The following is an 18389-nucleotide window of genomic DNA, read 5'->3' as shown; positions in this document are numbered from 1 at the left end:
AGCAGCAGCAACAACAACTGACAGCTAATCAAAATGTCGCACAAAGTTCATTAACAACATTTTCCAGTCAATTGTCTTGTCAAGGTGGCCAGCATATTTCTGCAGCAAGACAGACAGACGGACGGACAGACAGACAGACAGACAGACGGACAGAGACAGAGAGGCTCTGTTTGCGCTTTGCATAGACACAGAACTGGATGCTTGGTTGTGCTCGGTCCTTGTCGAGAGGTCGTTTAGGTCGTGGAAGCACTTTGTTAACAACTTGGCATAAAGTTGTTTGTCTTTCACCTCAGCGTGTCGATGACACGACTACGACTCATAGCATAGCATCTTGAGCAAGTGCCCTCAAGAGGTACAACAACAACAGTCGAAAGTCGACAGTCCACAGTCCACAGAAGACAGACAAATTGGGAATGGGAGCTCATTTTATTGCCAGGCAAATCAACAAAACTTAACGAACTGTTCCCACATTGCTGATACTTAAATAGCACTGCCACTGGCCCACACAGATCTTAACTTTGGTTAGCCAATGAACTTGAAATTGTCAACAGAAGGCAATGCAAACAGCACAGACCAACACGCTTACCCCCCCACCCAAAACAAAATGTTTACAAAATTACAAAGATGCTTTCTATCTGCGTCCAACCTGCAAATAATAAGAACACCTATAAAAAATATACATATTTTTATACCCGCTACCCGTAGGGTTGAAGGGTATTGTAACTTTGTGCCCGCAGATAAAGTATGTAACAGGCAAAAGGAGACATCGCCGTCTTCTTGAAATATATACATATATATTCTTGATCAGCGTCAAAAGATATGAAGAATATATTCGCTTGGTTTATATTAAGAATTTGACTTTGGTTGACAATTTGCACTCTGTGGTATATTTTGAATGGAATAGTATATCGATGTACCAACAATACATTTTTAGTATACTTTTGGTATATTCATAATACTGTGGTTTAACAATGTGGTATATTCTGAAATCCGTAGTATATTTTGAATAAAATAGCGTATCAATATACCAAATACACAAATATATAAAACACAAAAATTTCAGTATATTTTTGGTATGTTAATTTGTTATATTTTAAGATTAATACTGTGGTTGAAATTTTGGTATATTTTGTACCCTGTAGTACATTCTGAACGATATACCATTAATACAGATATATGAAAAACACCAATTTAAGTATATTTATGGTATCGCACTGTTTTGCTTTTATTAAATATCGGGTATTCCACAGTCGGACACTCCCGACTGTTGCTTTTCCGCTTGTGTTTTTTTTTTGGAAATGGAATTTCATTCAAATGCAATTCTTTATAATACCCGTATATTTAAGTACAACCTTCGGTTGCTGGGCAATGTCGAAGCATAAGTATTTTTAATAACAAGCAGCTTAATTAAATTACAGAAATAATTAATTAAAATTGTTCTTTTTCCTTCTATTTTTATTGAGTAATTAGTATTCAAATTCGTTCTCTGAATTCTGTTTGAATTCAACACTCAAATAGCTATTTAAGCTGAAGTGATTTGCAGATCATTTAAAGACAATTACAAACAATGTTTCATGTGGCATGCCATGAAATGTTGGTCTACTTTAATAGGAGTATGCTTTTTGATTAGAAAGTTCTCCGTTTCCCGACTCTGCTCATTCGAAACACAAATTGAGTTATTTGAATGCAGCGCATCTCTTAAATTGTTCGCACGACTCTCTCTAACTTGTCTTTAACCCAATTTTTCGAATGTTTGCCATTGTTTTTCTTGTTTCGCCTGTTGTTTTAACTATTTTCTGTTCGAGTTTAATTACTTGGCTTGAGCTCTTAGATTTCAGCAGGCAAATAATCTCCAGTGGACGTTGTTTCAGTGAATATTTCGGTGCCCCATTCGACCAACGAAACTCGAGTGAAATTCAAGCGATAGTATCGTTATAGATAAGATTGTCTATGATCTTAAAGAATAACTTATAGTGAGAACAGAGGAATAGTTTAAATAATTTTGAAAGTAGATAATATTTATTTATATTTTAGATTATTATGTTTTTATTTTATTGTTTTTTATTTTATTTCATTTCATTGTATTTTATGTTACACCATTTCATCGTCTTTCATTTCATACAATTTTATTTAATTTCATATTGTTCGTTTTTATTTTATTTCATCATTTTATTCCATTTCATCCCATTTTGTCTCATGTTTTTTTATGTTATTTCATTTTATTTTTATTTTATTGTTTTTTATTTTATTTCATTTCTTTTTATTCGTTTTCACTCCATACTATTCCATTCTATTACATTCCATTTCATTGCATTCCATATTATTCCATTCCATACTGTTCCATTCCATTTCATTTCATTTGATTTTTATTTTATTTCATTTCGTTTTATTCTCTTTTATTCCATACTATTCCATTCTATTACATTCCATTTCATTGCATTCCATATTATTCCATTCCATACTATTCCATTCTATTACATTCCATTTCATTTCATTCTATATTATTCCATTTCATACTGTTCCATTCCATTTCATTTCATTTGATTTTTATTTTATTTAATTTCGTTTTATACTTTTTAATTCCATACTATTCCATTCTATTACATTCCATTTCATTGCATTCCATATTATTCCACTCCATTTCATTTCATTTAATTTTTACTTTATTTCATTTCGTTTTATACTTTTTCATTCCATACTATTCCATTCTATTACATTCCATTTCATTGCATTCCATATTATTCCATTCCATACTATTCCATTCTACTACATTCCATTTCATTGCATTCCATACTATTCCATTCCATTTCATTTCATTTGATTTTTATTTTATTTAATTTCGTTTTATACATACTATTCCATTCTATTACATTTCATTTCATTGCATTCCATATTATTCCATTCCATACTGTTCCATTCCATTTCATTTCATTTGATTTTTATTTTATTTAATTTCGTTTATTCTTTTTTATTGCTTATTATTTCATTCTATTACATTCCATTTCATTTTATTCCATATTATTCCATTCCATTTCATTTCATTGTATTTTATGTTACACCATTTCATTTTCTTTCACCTCATACAATTTCATTTAATTTTATTTTGTTCTCTTTTATTTTATTTAACATTATTTATTTTTAATATTTGGCTTTAAATCATTTTCTAGTATAGCAATATTCCAATATTAAAGATACACTTAAAAGAATCGTTGACATCGCTGGAATAAACTATCGCTTATTGTATTGCAAGTACGTAATTGGTTCGCGGGGCGTCAAGAGTTGAGTTAAGGTGACTCTGCTCTATTCAATATTTATATGCACGTCGTTAACTGCATAGATTATTTGCATATCAAATGGGTAGAATGTGAATGAGTGTGCGTGTATGTGTATGTGTGTGCGTGTGCGTGTTTTATGTAAAATTTGAGTAAGGGCACTCAGCCCTGCAGACTGCAAGCACGCATAGTCGACTGTCTCTGTCTCTGTCTCTGTGGCTATGGCTATGGCTATGGTTATGGCTGTGCCTGTGTCTGGCTTCCTGGCACGCACAAAAGCGCAAGACACGCAAACGGGTCAAGGATATTATGCATATGAATAAACGAAACGAAACGTAACGCAAAACAGAGCAGAGCAGAGCAGAGCAGGGCTGAGAGCTGTGGATAGTAACCACAACAAGACCAAAAGCAAAACCAAGTCAAACGCAGTCAAACGAAACAAAACAAGGCGAGGCAAAGGCGAAAGCAAAGAAGTTCGCTAAAAACGCAGCCAAACGTACGTTAACTTCAAAGCTGCCGATGTCGATGCTGATGTTGATGCTGATGCTGCTATTGTCGCTGTTAGTCCGCCATTGTTGTGCGAGTGTGTGTGTGTGTGTGTGTGTGTGTGTGAGTGCTTAAGTGTGTGTGTGAGTGTGGCACACGTAAAAGTCGCACAAATGAACGCGTAATTGTTTGCACATGAATACATTGCGTAAATATTTGCCAACACACACTCACACTCACATTCACATTCAGACAACACTCATCGCCAGCTGCCCCAACTGTTGCCCCCCTCCTTCTTCTACTCTGGTGTTGCATGCAACGCGCGTTCATTTGCATGCCGCAGTCTGGAATGAGCAGACTGCGGAGCACATTGCCAAGTCAAAGGCGTTTTAATCTGCTTACCTTGGCGACATCTCTCTCTCTCTCTCTCTCTCTCTCTCCCCCTCTCTCTCTCTCTATATATCTCTCTCGCTATCTATTTTTGCAGCATCTATGTTTTTTTCTTGTTTTCTGTTTTGCACCATCTTCAACTGAAGCGAAATTTGCATTTGCATGATGACGGCTCCGTCTGAGCTGAGCTGAAGCTGAAGCTCGCCTCGAGTTTGACTCGCCGGAGATGCAGCAGCTTTGTTTTAATTACGTCCCCGACTTCACTTTGAGCACATAAACAAATTGAGAAATGGTTTATGGCATGCAAATTAATCAAATCTCGTTCTCAATTAAGTCTCCAACGACACCGGAAATTTCCAGTCTCTCAGCGAACTAAATATTTAGTTATGTTTTTCATCGCTGCTAATGAAATTTATTTAATGCGCTCCACACACACACATCGTTCTTTTGTTATCGCCTGTCAAAGATGTTAGCAAAACTTCCGTTTCCACTTGGCGGGGCATGCAACAAGCGATTGTTCGATTGCCAAAAAAAAAAAAGAAAACTTCTGCCACGAGTTGCCTCATTAAAAACTAAACCGTAATTATTGTTGCTGGCCAAAAGTAGGCAGTTGCCACAACAGCAGCCATTAATCATGAACTCTCGACTCAACTCGACTGAGTCACCTTTTTAGATTGCTTTCGTCGGTTGCACATCGTAATCGTAGTCGTAATTCGTAATAATAATAAACATGATATCAACTTCAACCTTCGATGACGCGACAAATTTTGGGGGCCCATTGCAATGTGTTCCTCTTTCGCATCGCGTATCAATTATGTTCCCCAACTCAAGGCGAATAACTGTGCCACAGATACACGAAACATGCAACCGAAGCTAAGAGTAAACTGTAAATCAACAGCTGGCAAAGAGCAGTTAACATGCTCCAAGGTCGTAACCAGAGAGAGAGACAGATTCGCTCTCTCTTCGTCCTTTGTATTCACCACACTTACTGTGTAGTGTGCCACGAATGGTGGCACGAACTCACCACGCTGCTAGTCGCTGGCGTTGTTGCAAGTAGCCGCCATTTAGTCTTGCGTTGAACTCTGTTGCTGTTTGTTGCGCCCCAGCGGTTGCCTCAACAGTTTTTGGCCCAAAACGCGGTACGTGAGTGTGCAAGCAAACAAACAAACAAAAAAGTGGAGAAACATAATCGTCGCGTCGCGTATTTCGAACGTCGAAAATCGTAACCCGATTTGTTTTTGTGGTATATTTTTTTGTCGTTCTGCCAACACAACAACAAACAACTTACAACACAAAAATATTCATAATTATTGAAAATACCAAAAAGGAAAAAAGAAAATAATAAATTGTGCAAAGTTCTGTTTATCAAACAACAACAACAACAACAACAACAACAACAAAGAGAAAGTAAATGCCGGCACAACAGTGCGTATGATGAATATGCGTAATGTAACCACAACTGCAGCAACAACAACAACAACGAGAGCAAATATCGAAATAAATTTCAACATAAATCGATGTAGCCAAGTGTGAAAATTTATATTAACGCTTTACAGTTCCGCTGCAAACATAAAAACCGGAAATAGCCAACAATTGCAATCAGCTGCAGCTACGAAATAAACGGTTAGTAAATCACAATCACAAATTGCTCCAATGCAAACGTAATCGAACAAAAAAGTAAATTAAATTGGAAAATGCATTCGAAATTTGGAATTGAAAGTGCAGTTAAGACTCGTATTTTGATTTTAAATAAATTCGCTCATTCATGGGTCTCGTTACTCTTCTGCTCTCTAAATACAAATCAATTGTCTTCAGTTATATTGATATGAAATAAGCATGTTAATATGCTGGCAATTAACTCTTCTTATCTCTATGAATTACATTGACTTGAATTATGCACAGCTCTTATCTTGATATCTTAAAATAATGATTAAGTTTGTGTGCTACATTTATGGATCTCATTACAATTAGCTTTTTCGCTCTCCAGATAAAAATGAATTACTATGAAAATGCTACTAAATGTATTACATTTAAGTATTAAGTCAGTGAAGCCAGTAAATAAACAAGCATTACACATCATTTTGTAATAGAATCGAACGGAGTCGTAAAAGATGTAACGAGTGAAACCGACGAGAGGATCATGGATCTCTTGACAATTAACTCTTTTGTTCTCTAAATGTAAATGAATTACTTTCGAAAAATTGTACTATATAATAGATATCAGTATTTTATCAGTCCAGCCAAAAAATCAACAAACCGTCCAATGTAAGAAGTAAGAAGTAAAGAAGTAACTAGTGAAAACGACGAGAGGATCATGGATCTCGTTACAATTAACTCTTCTGCTCACCAAATATAAATGAATTACTTAGAAAATACTTCTAAATGTATTGCATTTAAGTATCTTATCAGTCCAGTAGAAACAAAGTGCACACACTCGCTGCCGTTAAAAAAGTAACGAGTAAAATCAAACGATAGCATTACATGTTATTAACGAATATTTCTGTTGTGCTCCTCTTTGTAATTAAATTCTATTGAATTGTGACTTTTGTCAAACATTTTCTACAAGTCATATTGTGCACAGACAGTTCAAAGACATATCACAAATGCATAAATAAATCAATTGGCTTAATTGATATTATGCTCAGTTCATATCTTCATATGAAATAAGTATTGAGTTTGTGTGCTGCATTTCTGCATCTCTTTACAATTATTTCTTTTGCTCTCTAAATATATATACAACATATTATTATATCAGTTCAGTAATAATTGAAACGAACTACACGCACTCGCTGTCGGAATAAAAGTAACGAGTTAAACCAAACGAGAAGATCACATGCAACGAACGAATGTTTCTCTTGCGCTCTACTTTGTAATTAAACTATCTGATTGTAACATTTCTTATATATTATCTATAACTCAAGGACAAATCACAAATGCATTTTAAATAAATAAATCAATTACCTTAGCTGATATTGTGCTCAGTTTATATCTTCAAGTGAAATAAGTATTAGTGTGATGCATTTATAGTTAATGAACTCTTCTACTCTCTAAAAAGTTTTCAGTTTGTGTGCTGCATTTATGGATTTCTTTACTCTCTGTTCTGTAAATATATTTTGTGAACAGTTCAAGGACAAATCTCAAAAATAATTCGACATTCATTTCCTGTGCTCAACAATGCATTTCATATTATGCATTTTTGATGAGCTGTTCAACTCAGATGGAATTGGGTCAACTAAAAAGTTGCTCGAATTCTGTCTTGTAATGCGGAAATAAATCCATGCTAATTTGTCCAGCGACATAGTCGACAGTTGACCTCAATCGGCAGCAGCTAATGCCAAAGTAAGTGCACTTAATCGGAAGCCGAAAGCCAAGTTTTGTATAGTTGTTGAGGAGGAGAGGAATTCAAAATTTGCCACGCTACTAAAAAGGCAATTCAACATGACAATTTATCAAAAATTCTCTGACTAAACTGAGACAGCTAGCATAGTGTTGCTGGCCAAGAGCACACACACACAGACATAGAGAAGCAGTTAATCAATCTTTTTGGGATTGCTAACCGATAAGCAGTTATAAATATGTGCGAGCATAAAGCAAAACCCAAGCAGAAAAAAAAAATAAGTGGCCCATCAACAGACAGTAAAGAACAACGAAGAAAAAAAAAAAAAGAAAGTGGTGTTCGCATTTGAAAGTGGCTTAAAGCATTCAGCCAAGAAACTGAAATGGAAAAGACAATGTGACAACAGCGAAACCGGAAAACACAAATAAAAATAGATACGAAAACGAAGCAGCGGCAGCAACAGGGGCGAAAAGGGACTTGAGATAAGCAGTGGATAAGAAAGTGGAGAGTGTAGAGAAGAGGGGGAAGGGGGGGGGGGGGGGAGAGAGAGAGAGAGAGGCGTTAAGCAGCAGTAGCACCAGAAGAAAGAAAGAAAAAAAGGATCTACATGATTTATAAGGTACATTAAATTGAATATTCAACATAATGTAGCATTTAAATGGGCCAAGCACTCACACACACACACACACTACAACTATCCTCTCTGACACACACCCACATGCATACACTTATGGATAAGGACATAAGGATATATGGGTATATGCGAAGGAACGAAAGAACGAACGAACGAAAGGCAGGCTAAATGCGATGCCACATCTCAAGGTCATTTCGACTCGAATGGAATTTTATGGCTCAGTGTTTGGCCACTCGCCTTGGCTTGCCTCGGTTTTTGGGGCTAATGTCTAAGTGACTTTTGGCCGCCGTTGAATCAAAATACTAGCCAAGCACCTAATGGCGTGCCTTGTTGCTTCCTTTTTACTACGTTCATTTTGTGCGCCCTTCTCTCTCTTTCTCTCTTTCTCTCTCTATCGTTGTATTAAAGTCTTCAACTTAGTCAGCGATTAAGTTTTGCCAAACAGTTTGGGGTTGGGGTAAAGCATGATGCAAGATGAGATGAGAAGAAATGAAATAAAATAAAAGCGCGCACAACTTTGAGCGTCAAAAAATTATTTAACTTCAACGTGTGCGAAAGTAATTTAGCAAACCAGAACGTAGCAAGCATCATAAATCACACGCTCTGTGCCCTATAGCAAAGTGCCAACTATAACTGTAAATACGCTCCACACACACACACACACACACATACATAGATACTAGCTCACACACTGAGTCAGTAATGGAAGTTGGAGCGAGATCGGTGGAGAGGGGGCGGCAATGAACGGGGGGAACGCAACGTCGAGCGTTACGTGTGCAGGTCAAATGTGAAAAGTCAGCCAATTTGGGCCACATTTGACAGACAAGGCGGCGTCGTGGCCAGCTGTCTGCCAACCAAATACACACACACACACACTCTCGCACACACTCGCACACACACCCTTGCCTTTGCCATTGGCAGTCTGTCCCCTACAGCACTTCTTTCTCGCAGTCTCGCAGTGGACCATTAGAAGGCACTTAGCAACACTGCACGTGGACACGTCGCTGTTTTCTTTTTGCCCTCCTCTCTCTCTCTCTGTTTTTTATCAACTTTATGTGTTGGCCCAGCATTATGCAATACTTCGCCTGTCGATGATAACGAGAGCGCGGCTAATTGATCAGCAGGGAAATGCGATCAAAATTCAAGTGAAGCTCAAATGCTAGACAGATAAAATATGATATCATTTACTCATAAATGACTTTTAATTAAATCAATTTTATTCGATAAATTTAATGCGAAATTGAAGACTCGCAGAGAAATACAATCAGATATTGTTGTAACGTTCAAATGGCTTAGACTTTGCAATTCCAAATATAAAAAAAAAAAAAACAAAAACAAAACAATATTTCAGGGTCGCCACTTTTCATTTTGACCCGTTTTTTTACTGACTTCGAAAATCACGAACTATTTTACCAGTTCTTTTGTTTAAAACAGTTATGAAACTTCACTTTTATGTAAAAAGTTTCATTGATTCATAAAGAGTGTTCAATTTGTGATTGTGTTGTGTGTTGGAAGACTATGATTATGTAATGTGACAATCACACACGACAAAGGTTTGTGTCTGGTTAAATCACTCGGAATTCTGTGGCATGGCAAAATTATTTCAGTGGTTTGACGTTTGATTATTTCTGCTGCACCTATAAAGATATGATTTGCTCAGAAATGGTTTTTAATTAAATCATTAAGCAATTCGATAAGTTGAATGCGAAATTGAGGACTCATGTTTGATTGCACATCAAAATTCAGTACAAAAAAATCCATAAACAAATTAGAGTAAGGTTCAAATGCGACACAAGCAACTTTTTTACGCGAGCCAGCACTCTCTTTTCTATAAATTAAATTAAGTATTTAATTCTAGATTTCATATAATAAATGAATAAAATATTTTCTTAGATCTTGCAAATTTGCACAAAAATAAACAATATATAAATATATATGTCTGATTGATTATATGAATATATTAATTTAATATTTCATAAAGATTATCCTGTTTGTTGTAAGATTAGTCTAATTAGTAAATGCTTTAAATATTTGGAAAAATTGCGACGTTGATCCGTCTTGCTCCTGTAATCCCTGCTTCCTTTCTTCTCAATCGATAAGACTTTAGCTGCTATAATCACTCGGTGTTGACAGACCCTTTGATCCTTTCACCCTTTGCCACACACAATTGATAAATTTTTAAATATTTTGTTAATTAAATAAATTAATAATTCAAATAATTTCAAACGGAAGTGGTTAAATGATCGCTCGGCTTATTAAGGCGTACAGCAAAAGGCAGCAGAGAAATACAATCAAAATAGAAATATTATGAAAATTATGAAGTGTAAGTCAAATTGCTTTCTTAAACCTTCCAACAAATATCAGCTTAATATATTTATTGTTTAATTGCATATATTTTAGTTATTTATAAAACATTACGGTGTTCTTAAAATATACCAAATAATACATATTAAACAACATTCTGTATATATATTCATTCATTCATTCATATATATTCATTCATTCATTCATTCAAAATATACCATAGAGTAAAAAACATTCAACCAAAGCAAGGCAGCGCGAAATTACTTTTAAAATATACCATATTAATATGCAACATAATTCTAAAATACAATATATTTGGTATATCAATATAATATTGTATTCCAAATATACCATAGAGCACACTAAATGCAACCAAAGCTTTGGTTTGCTTTGCAAAGCAAAACAGCGTGGAATTATTCTTAAATCACTAAATATACTATAAATACTAAATACTAAAATATACTATTGGTATATCTATATACTATATTATTCAATTGCGAACCAAAGCAATTTAGACCCCACTTCAGCAGTCATTTTTGCCATAGAAAATAAATTCTTAAATAACTTCTTAGATTTTGATTTGATCACAATCAAATTGCAATAACTGAAGTTTGTCAACATTTGTGAAAAATGTTTGTTCAGTGATTTGCAGGTGAAATTTAAGATATTCTAAATACTGATAAAGCAACAATTGAAAAACTTTACAGCTGGCTTTTCATTTCTCTCGATACATACAACAAAAAAAATATAACAAATAAGATTTGCGATTATGTTTGCCAGCCAAAGCCAAAAGGTCATGGATTTTATAGAGTTCTTGGCCAACTCGCAGCGTCTAACCCAATGGGTGAGTGTGTAAGAATTCTTCGAGACTTAATTAACCGAGGAGTGTTTGCCACAGCGTCCGACTGGCAGAGCAGAGCTGATGTATATAACACTCTCGCATGAGTGCTGCGATCTCGATTCGGTGGTCTGCACTCTGGCTGTGGCATATTTGCACTATCGCAATCCGGGGACCTTGAAGCACAACTATATGCCGGTGTTGAATATGCTGCGACGCGACTTTCCGAGCAAGTCGGAGGTGCGTTTTCTACTCGAGCAGCAGCAAATCACGGCGGATCATCATCTGGTCTTTCGTGACGATGTGCCTGAGGAGCTGTTGCTGCGCAGTCGCTACATCTTGGTCAACCATCACGTCAGCCCCTTTCACTATTGCACCGAGGAGGTCTACGACTATCGGCCCTATCAATGCGAGGCAGCTCGGCTGCCCATCTACTGCCAGCGTGTCATGCATCCGATGCGTTCGTGTGCCGCATTGATTGTTGAGCGCTATGACAGTGCCATCTATAATTATGCGAACGTCCAATGTCCGCGTGTCTACGAGCTGCTGCATGCCGCCCTCCTCTTGCAGAACAACAATTTCGCCCAGTACTCGAGTGAGAAGCAGCTGGAGGAAGTGCGCGACTACCAGCTGATGCTCTATTTGGAAAAGAAATTGGGTGTCTTGCAGGCGCCGCAGCGCAGCATTTTGTACGGCGCTTTGGTGGCAGCAATGTTCGATTTAAACGCGCTGACACTGCCACAGATATTGCGACGCGAGTTCAAGCTGCTGCGTGCCAACAATGGCAGCCATCTGGTGCGCATCGCCCAGTGCTGTTTCCCCATGGCTGTCACCCGTTTCATTTCGTTCGAGTTCGCCCAGCTGGCACTGCAGCAGTTTGGCTCCGAGCACAACTGCGATTTCATTCTGCTGCTGGGCACAAGTATGCGGCCAAAGGGTGCGCTGGCTGTCAAGGAACTCGCTTTGATCCCTCTGGATGCGTTGCGTAATATGCAGGATCGTCGTTTCTTCGATCATTTAATTGTCAATTTGAACGATGCGGAGCAACCATTTCTTGGCCTCGATCCGTATCGTGGTCTGCACTTTATGCAGGGCGCTTTCTTCTTTCTCAAAGCATGGAATATTCAATTTTATGATATGCTGCATCTTGTGCAGCGCATCATCTATCATTGGGTCTCCGAGTATTTGTATCCATGCAAATAGTTCGACTCACATATGTTCGCTTTAAGTGTACATTCAATTTGAAATAAAGTCTTTCTTTAAATTGCCCCTTCAACTCGGTCTCTCTCTCTCTCTCTCTATGGCTCTGGTTCTCCTCATATTACGCACTTAATCCATCAACAACAAGGTCAGCGACAGCTGACGGCATTCCCAGCGTCCCAACGTTTCAGGGTTGGCAGTCAACCCACACCCACACACACACACACACACACACACACTCCCGCAAGCCAAACATTTGACTTATCAAATGACGCTTCATATTTTCTTTTTCTTTGCAGCCTACTGTTGCTCAAGCTGAAGTCCTCATCAGGTTTCAGTTACAACAGTTGGGGAATTGCCAAGAATTTGCAACGTAGATTTTATATCATGAACCAAAAAACAAGAGAGAAAGCAAATGCTCACCATTGACCGACTATTAAATGCTCTCTCTACTCTCTCTCTCTCTGTTTATCCACTTAACAGAACATTTCATAAAAGTTAATCCTGTGGAAATTGTGCTGCATTATGAGCAATATATAATGAATAAAACATTAGAATTAGAATTAATTAGGAGCAGTATTTAATGCAGAAATATACAACAATTTTATAGTCCAGTAAAAATAATACATTCAAGGTTCACTAATCTGATATAATTTAACGTGAATTCCGAATGCTTAATTTTCAGAGCAAAAGTCTGAGTGTTTTAATAATAGCCAGTGAGATCTGCTATCCCTTTTAAATAAAAGCAAGACAGTGCAGTATTATTCCTTAAATACAAATATCAAATTAAAAAACCAAAAGAAATACCAAAAAAAAAAAACTACTCATTTACAATAAAAGCAGAATACTGTAGTGTTGTATTTTAAATATACCAAATGAATCTAAAGCAAAAATACTAAATTATACCAAGTGGTATGGTATATTTGGTATATCGATATACTATAATTCGCGGTAGAGCAATGTGGTAATATATTTAAAATATACCAAATTCATATAAGTAAATATACTAAAATATACCAAATAATATGGTAGATTTGGTATATTGATATATAATTACATTCGCAGATCCATCACTTCTAAAATATTATCTCGTCGATTAGACACACACGAAGACAAACATAAAAATTAATATACCAATAAAAGCAGTTATATTAAAAAGCTATTATATTTAAAACTAACACAACATAACATATTTAAAACAATAAAGCAAATATTATTAAGTTCGCAGATGCGTCACACATATGTAGATATAAGATTTTGGCCAGCACTTTTTCATCATTTTGCACCAATTAACTACCAAAACAAGTAAGAAAGCTACAGTCGAGTGTACTCGACTGTGAGATACCCGCTACCCATTTTGAATAAAAGCAATATATTTTGCGGTATTATTATCAAAATATACCAAATATACTGCAAAAATACTAAAAATATACCATATGGTATATGTGGTGTATCGATATAGTACCGCATTCAAAATATACCATAGACGGCTCAATATACCAGATTGTCAGCCAAAGCAAATTAGACAAATACCTAAATTCGCAACTCTAGCTTTAAAATTACGCTTGTTATTCGATTTTTTTGATTTTCGGGGGCGGAAGTGGGCGTGGCAAAAATTTGAAACAAACTTGATCTGCGTGCAAACATAACAAATGCTGTCGAAAAAAAAATTATAGTTCTATCTCTTGTAGTCTCTGAGATCTAGGTGTTCATACGGACAGACGGACAGACGGACAGACACACAGACGGACAGACACACAGACAGACAGACGGACAGACGGACATGGCTAGATCGTCTCGGCTGTTGCCGCTGATCAAGAATATATATACTTTATAGGGTCGGAGATGTCTCCTTCTACCTGTTACATACATTTCCTGTCGGCACAAAGTGATAATACCCTTCTACCCTATGGGTAGCGCGTATAAAAAATGAATATTATAATGCATTGCTAATGATTTTTAATTTGTTATCGCCACTGGCTCAATGTCTTAAGTATCAACGCTAAGTACTGTGAGAGATTGAAAGCTAAAGGATACTAATTACGATTTCAAAAAGCAATAAGCAGCATGTTGATTGAATCAAGACAATCTGCAGAGTTCGTAAAAACAGCGCCCAAAACTCCACATCAAACTTATACAAATTAAACGATTCCAATTTAGTCCAATAATAATGTATAGGAATTTACTAATTACTAATTAGCTATAATTTTTAATTCCAATTTATTTATTGTTTTATATTTTTTCAAACGTTTAAATAATTTCAAATGGTATTTAAATTTATGCTTACCTCAATTATTGAACATTTGGCAATCAATCAATTGAATTGCATATTATTGTTGAATTTAATGCGAAACTTTTGCGTTTAATAATTTTTGATTTAATGCTTTAATCCGGTAAACACATACAATTGAAATAATAATTGTTTAGCGAAGACCAGCATTTAGTTTTTATGAGCAGAGCGAATGTAAGTTCCGAGTGTGTGTTAGAGTATAAAATATGGAAGTGTTTTGCGAGAGACGCATTGAAATTATGATTTAGCTACTACACATACGAGTATAACACTCACTTTGCTCGCCCATACAATATGCTGAAAGTATGCATGAGAGATTGCCAGTTATGTGGGTGCTGTTGAAGGACTGGTGAGTAGCTTGAGGCAAGGGGTGGGGGTAGGGGGAGTTGAAAGGTAAAAAGGCTGCTTTAGCCATTACACAATGCATTAATCTAATCATATGAGAATATGTGCGAGAGTTACCAAATTCATGAACTCAAAAATGGAGTTTTATATATGATTCTGCCCCTGTCCTTTTTTTTTTGGTCGTTCCACCTTTTGGTGTTATTGTTGTGGCACACACACACACTCGCACTCGCACACACACACCGATGGGCAGGCAAAAGTATTTGCAACTTGATTTATAAGCGCGCTGATGTCAGTTACGTGCACGCACTCAATAATGGCAGCCAGCGCCCTTTGCAGAAGGAATGAAGGTGAAGGCAAAAAGAAAAAGGTGGAAGGAAGGAAGAAAAGCGGAATCGGGATCGGGATCGGGGGAAGGTGCTTCTGTTGTTGTCTTTGTGCTTTGGCAACAAGGATTTGGCGAAGGACTCGCCGCCATTGCGCAAATTGCTTGCAACACTTTTTTGTCGCTGTTGACGTCGCCATTTGCCGTTTGGCTTTTATAAATCGCTTAGAACAGCGACCCCTCCCTCCCTCTCTCTTTTCCCCGCCATCATCCAAAGCGAATGCTGATAACAGCGACAAGTAAAAGTCGCCGAAAACAGGAAACTCTCTGCCGTCAGAGTCGAGCGTCGAGAGTTGTGAGTTGTGAGTTGCGAGCTGCGAATTGCGAGTTGCGAGTCGAGAGTCGGCATTATTCTCTGGCGCCACTCAAAGCACATCCATCAGCGGCGCATTTATATGAAGAGCTTAATGCCAAGGGTGTTGCGCCGTACGGCGTACACAGGTAAGACAGATGACAGGGCCATGGAAATTGAAGAGAGTGGAAAGTGGAAAGTGGGGGGGAAATGCGAGTGGGTGGCCTTCCTAATTGTTAGACTCGCTCGTCTTTTATTTTCTTTTCTTTTCTTTTCGCTGTTGTCGCGTTTTTCAGCTCAGCTTTTTCTTGTTTGCCATTGCATACTTTTGTGCGCTGGGCATGTAATGAAGATAATTGCTGTTAAGCGCATCTCTAAGCGGATTTTCGTGCCACGCTTTCCCCCTCTCCCCCACCGCCCCGCACCCCATCGCTCGCTGTGGAAAGTTTTGCATTTGACTTTAATTCGCATACTCCATCCCCATGCCAAAACACGTTGTAAACAGTCTGACTCTCATTACTGCAAAATTGTATTTAATTTTCCAAAATTAAATTTATCATCAGCATTTTCTATCTTCCGTGTCGCGCTTAAGTACTCTTATTTATTATTTTTCTGTGCTAGTCAAGTCACCTTTCCCTTTCACCATTCCCCTTTTTAATTTACACTTTACATGGATGCATGGCGAAGGTGGCATCCACAAGCGTTTTATTTCAAAGCGAGCTGGCGACGACTTGCATTAATTAAATTCCATTCCATGGACGCTACGCTGCTTGAATGAAGGTGTGTGTTCTCTTGTCTTGTTATTGTGTTGCTTTTATTACTATACACCTAAATTGTTTTTAGCTTAGCAGCAGCAGCTGCAGCAGCTGCTCCTGCAGCTAATTGGCAAACGGTGCGTATACGTCATGCGGTGGCCAAATAAATGAAGCAATCAAAGCAGCAGAGAAGCAGAGAAGCAAGTCGAATAAACATGAATTGCAATTAAATTCGGTGGCGAAATTGTGGGACTTCGTTGATCCACCCACAAGTCAAACACTTGTCCCAGCCTCAGCCTCAGCCGCAGCTCAACAGCTTTCTTGAGTCCGGCAGTTCAGCTCAGGAAAGCCAAGAAACTTGCTTTTGCTTTTGCTGTTGCTGTTGCTCAACACTCGCTTACTTTGCATATTTCCGGCTTCCGTTGCGGACTGCGACATTGTTACGAGAAATTCGTAGAAAACTTTTCCTATTTATATATACATATATATATATATGTATACCCTATATTTATCAGTTGTCGAAAAAGGAGCCAACAAACGAACATTAGCTACTCCTGTTTTAGGCATCTGCCAGTCGAGCAGACTCTCTATCGGTTTTTTTTTTTTTGCATTTTTATTTCATTCGCTTTTTGTCAAAACTTGTTTACAGGCGCAAAATTATTGTGACAGACGCTAACATTTACGACAAATATAAGAATAATATAGCAGATAGAAAGCTGAGGGAGGAAATGGGGGATAGGCATCGGCATTGGCTTTCTCCATGTAACAGGTAATTGTTTTTGTGTTCCTGCGTTCTGTATTCTGTGTTCTGTATTCTGCTTCATTTGGTTAGCTTTCGTTGCGTTGCGTTTTCGTTTTGTTTCGCTTTCGTGGCATTGTCGTTATTCTCATTTCTTTTCTTTTTGTCTACTTTGGCATAATTTATTGTATTCCTTGTTTCGTATTTGCATAAATATTTTAATTTGCATTTTAACAAAATGCGAATTTCAGAGCTATGCCTGCGTACCACATAATCTATATAAATATTATGGATAGATACGAGTGTAAATATGTATGTGCAAGAGATATACATACATACATATATATATATAGAGTATAAGTTTGTGTTGGATGCGTATGGCTTCATTGTTTTGCTATTTATTATTGTTGTTGTTGCTAGGCTTCTCTTCTGCAACTGTTTCTTTTGCCATCTATTGTTTACTCGGGCTTTGCACGAAAAATGAAATAATAATAAACAAAATGAAACGAAACGAAAGCAGACCGACAAATTTAGTCAAAAATCTATTATATGAAGAGCCTTCCAATGGAATTTAAAGCGTACGCTTAGAGTGCGCTTTTTAGTTCTCAATATCATCCACATAAAATGCTAATGAAAATAATGAAAAATGTAAATGCAACAACTTCAAATAAAAATATATTAAACAAATATGTTATTGAAGTAAATGCATCACACATTTTATGCAAATGACGCAAAGCAAATCTGCAAGTAAATAATGAAGCGAGTGTTGAGTGTTGAATGTTGAGCGCTGGAAATTGATAATTTCAATAGATTTAAATGTAGTTTTAAATTAAATGCAATTACTGTAATTAATTAAATAATTGAGTTGATTTTTATGCATACATATGCATTTGCTTGCTGGCCACTTCATTTCGATTTCAATGCCATTTTATTCTATTGAATAATTCCTGTGCAATTCTTAATCCATTTCATTAGCAATTTATTGCGTATACGCCATGGGCAACCAAGTCGTTCGATTTAATTAACAAATAAAACAATGAACATTTATATTTTAGCAAGCGTTTTATGCTTGTTATTTATTTTAGACTCGCAATATTCAAGCATTTTTGCTTTGTACTCACA

The 18389-nt window shown here is 36.8% G+C and overlaps 2 protein-coding genes across 4 annotated transcripts in view; both read left to right on the top strand.

Annotated features, from left to right (window-relative positions):
* The first annotated feature begins 5234 nt into the window (after positions 1-5234).
* Positions 5235-18389, top strand: part of LOC117568057 (uncharacterized) — a 138490-nt gene continuing 125335 nt past the window's right edge. For all 3 annotated transcript variants that reach the window (XM_034248535.2, XM_034248452.2, XM_034248615.2), the window contains exon 1: positions 5235-5771. The gene's annotated coding sequence lies outside the window, so the exon portion shown is untranslated. The remainder of the gene's footprint in view (positions 5772-18389) is intronic.
* LOC117568228 (protein prune homolog 2-like) lies at positions 11124-12525 on the top strand. Its single transcript, XM_034248741.2, has 2 exons — positions 11124-11267; positions 11322-12525. The coding sequence occupies exons 1-2, from the start codon at positions 11193-11195 to the stop codon at positions 12462-12464; spliced, it is 1218 nt and encodes a 405-aa protein (XP_034104632.1). The 5' UTR covers positions 11124-11192; the 3' UTR covers positions 12465-12525.

Source organism: Drosophila albomicans, chromosome X (genome assembly GCF_009650485.2).
Source record: "Drosophila albomicans strain 15112-1751.03 chromosome X, ASM965048v2, whole genome shotgun sequence".
Lineage (NCBI taxonomy): Eukaryota > Metazoa > Arthropoda > Insecta > Diptera > Drosophilidae > Drosophila > Drosophila albomicans.
The sequence above is the reverse complement of the archived record's forward strand: the minus strand, read 5'-3'. Positions and strand labels throughout refer to the sequence as shown.

Coding starts and splice junctions, on each gene's coding strand:
- LOC117568228 (XM_034248741.2), top strand. CDS start 11,193: ATGTTTGCCAGCCAAAGCCAAAAGGTCATGGATTTTATAGAGTTCTTG. Junction 11,268..11,321: donor CGCAGCGTCTAACCCAATGG/GTGAGTGTGTAA, acceptor TGTTTGCCACAG/CGTCCGACTGGCAGAGCAGA.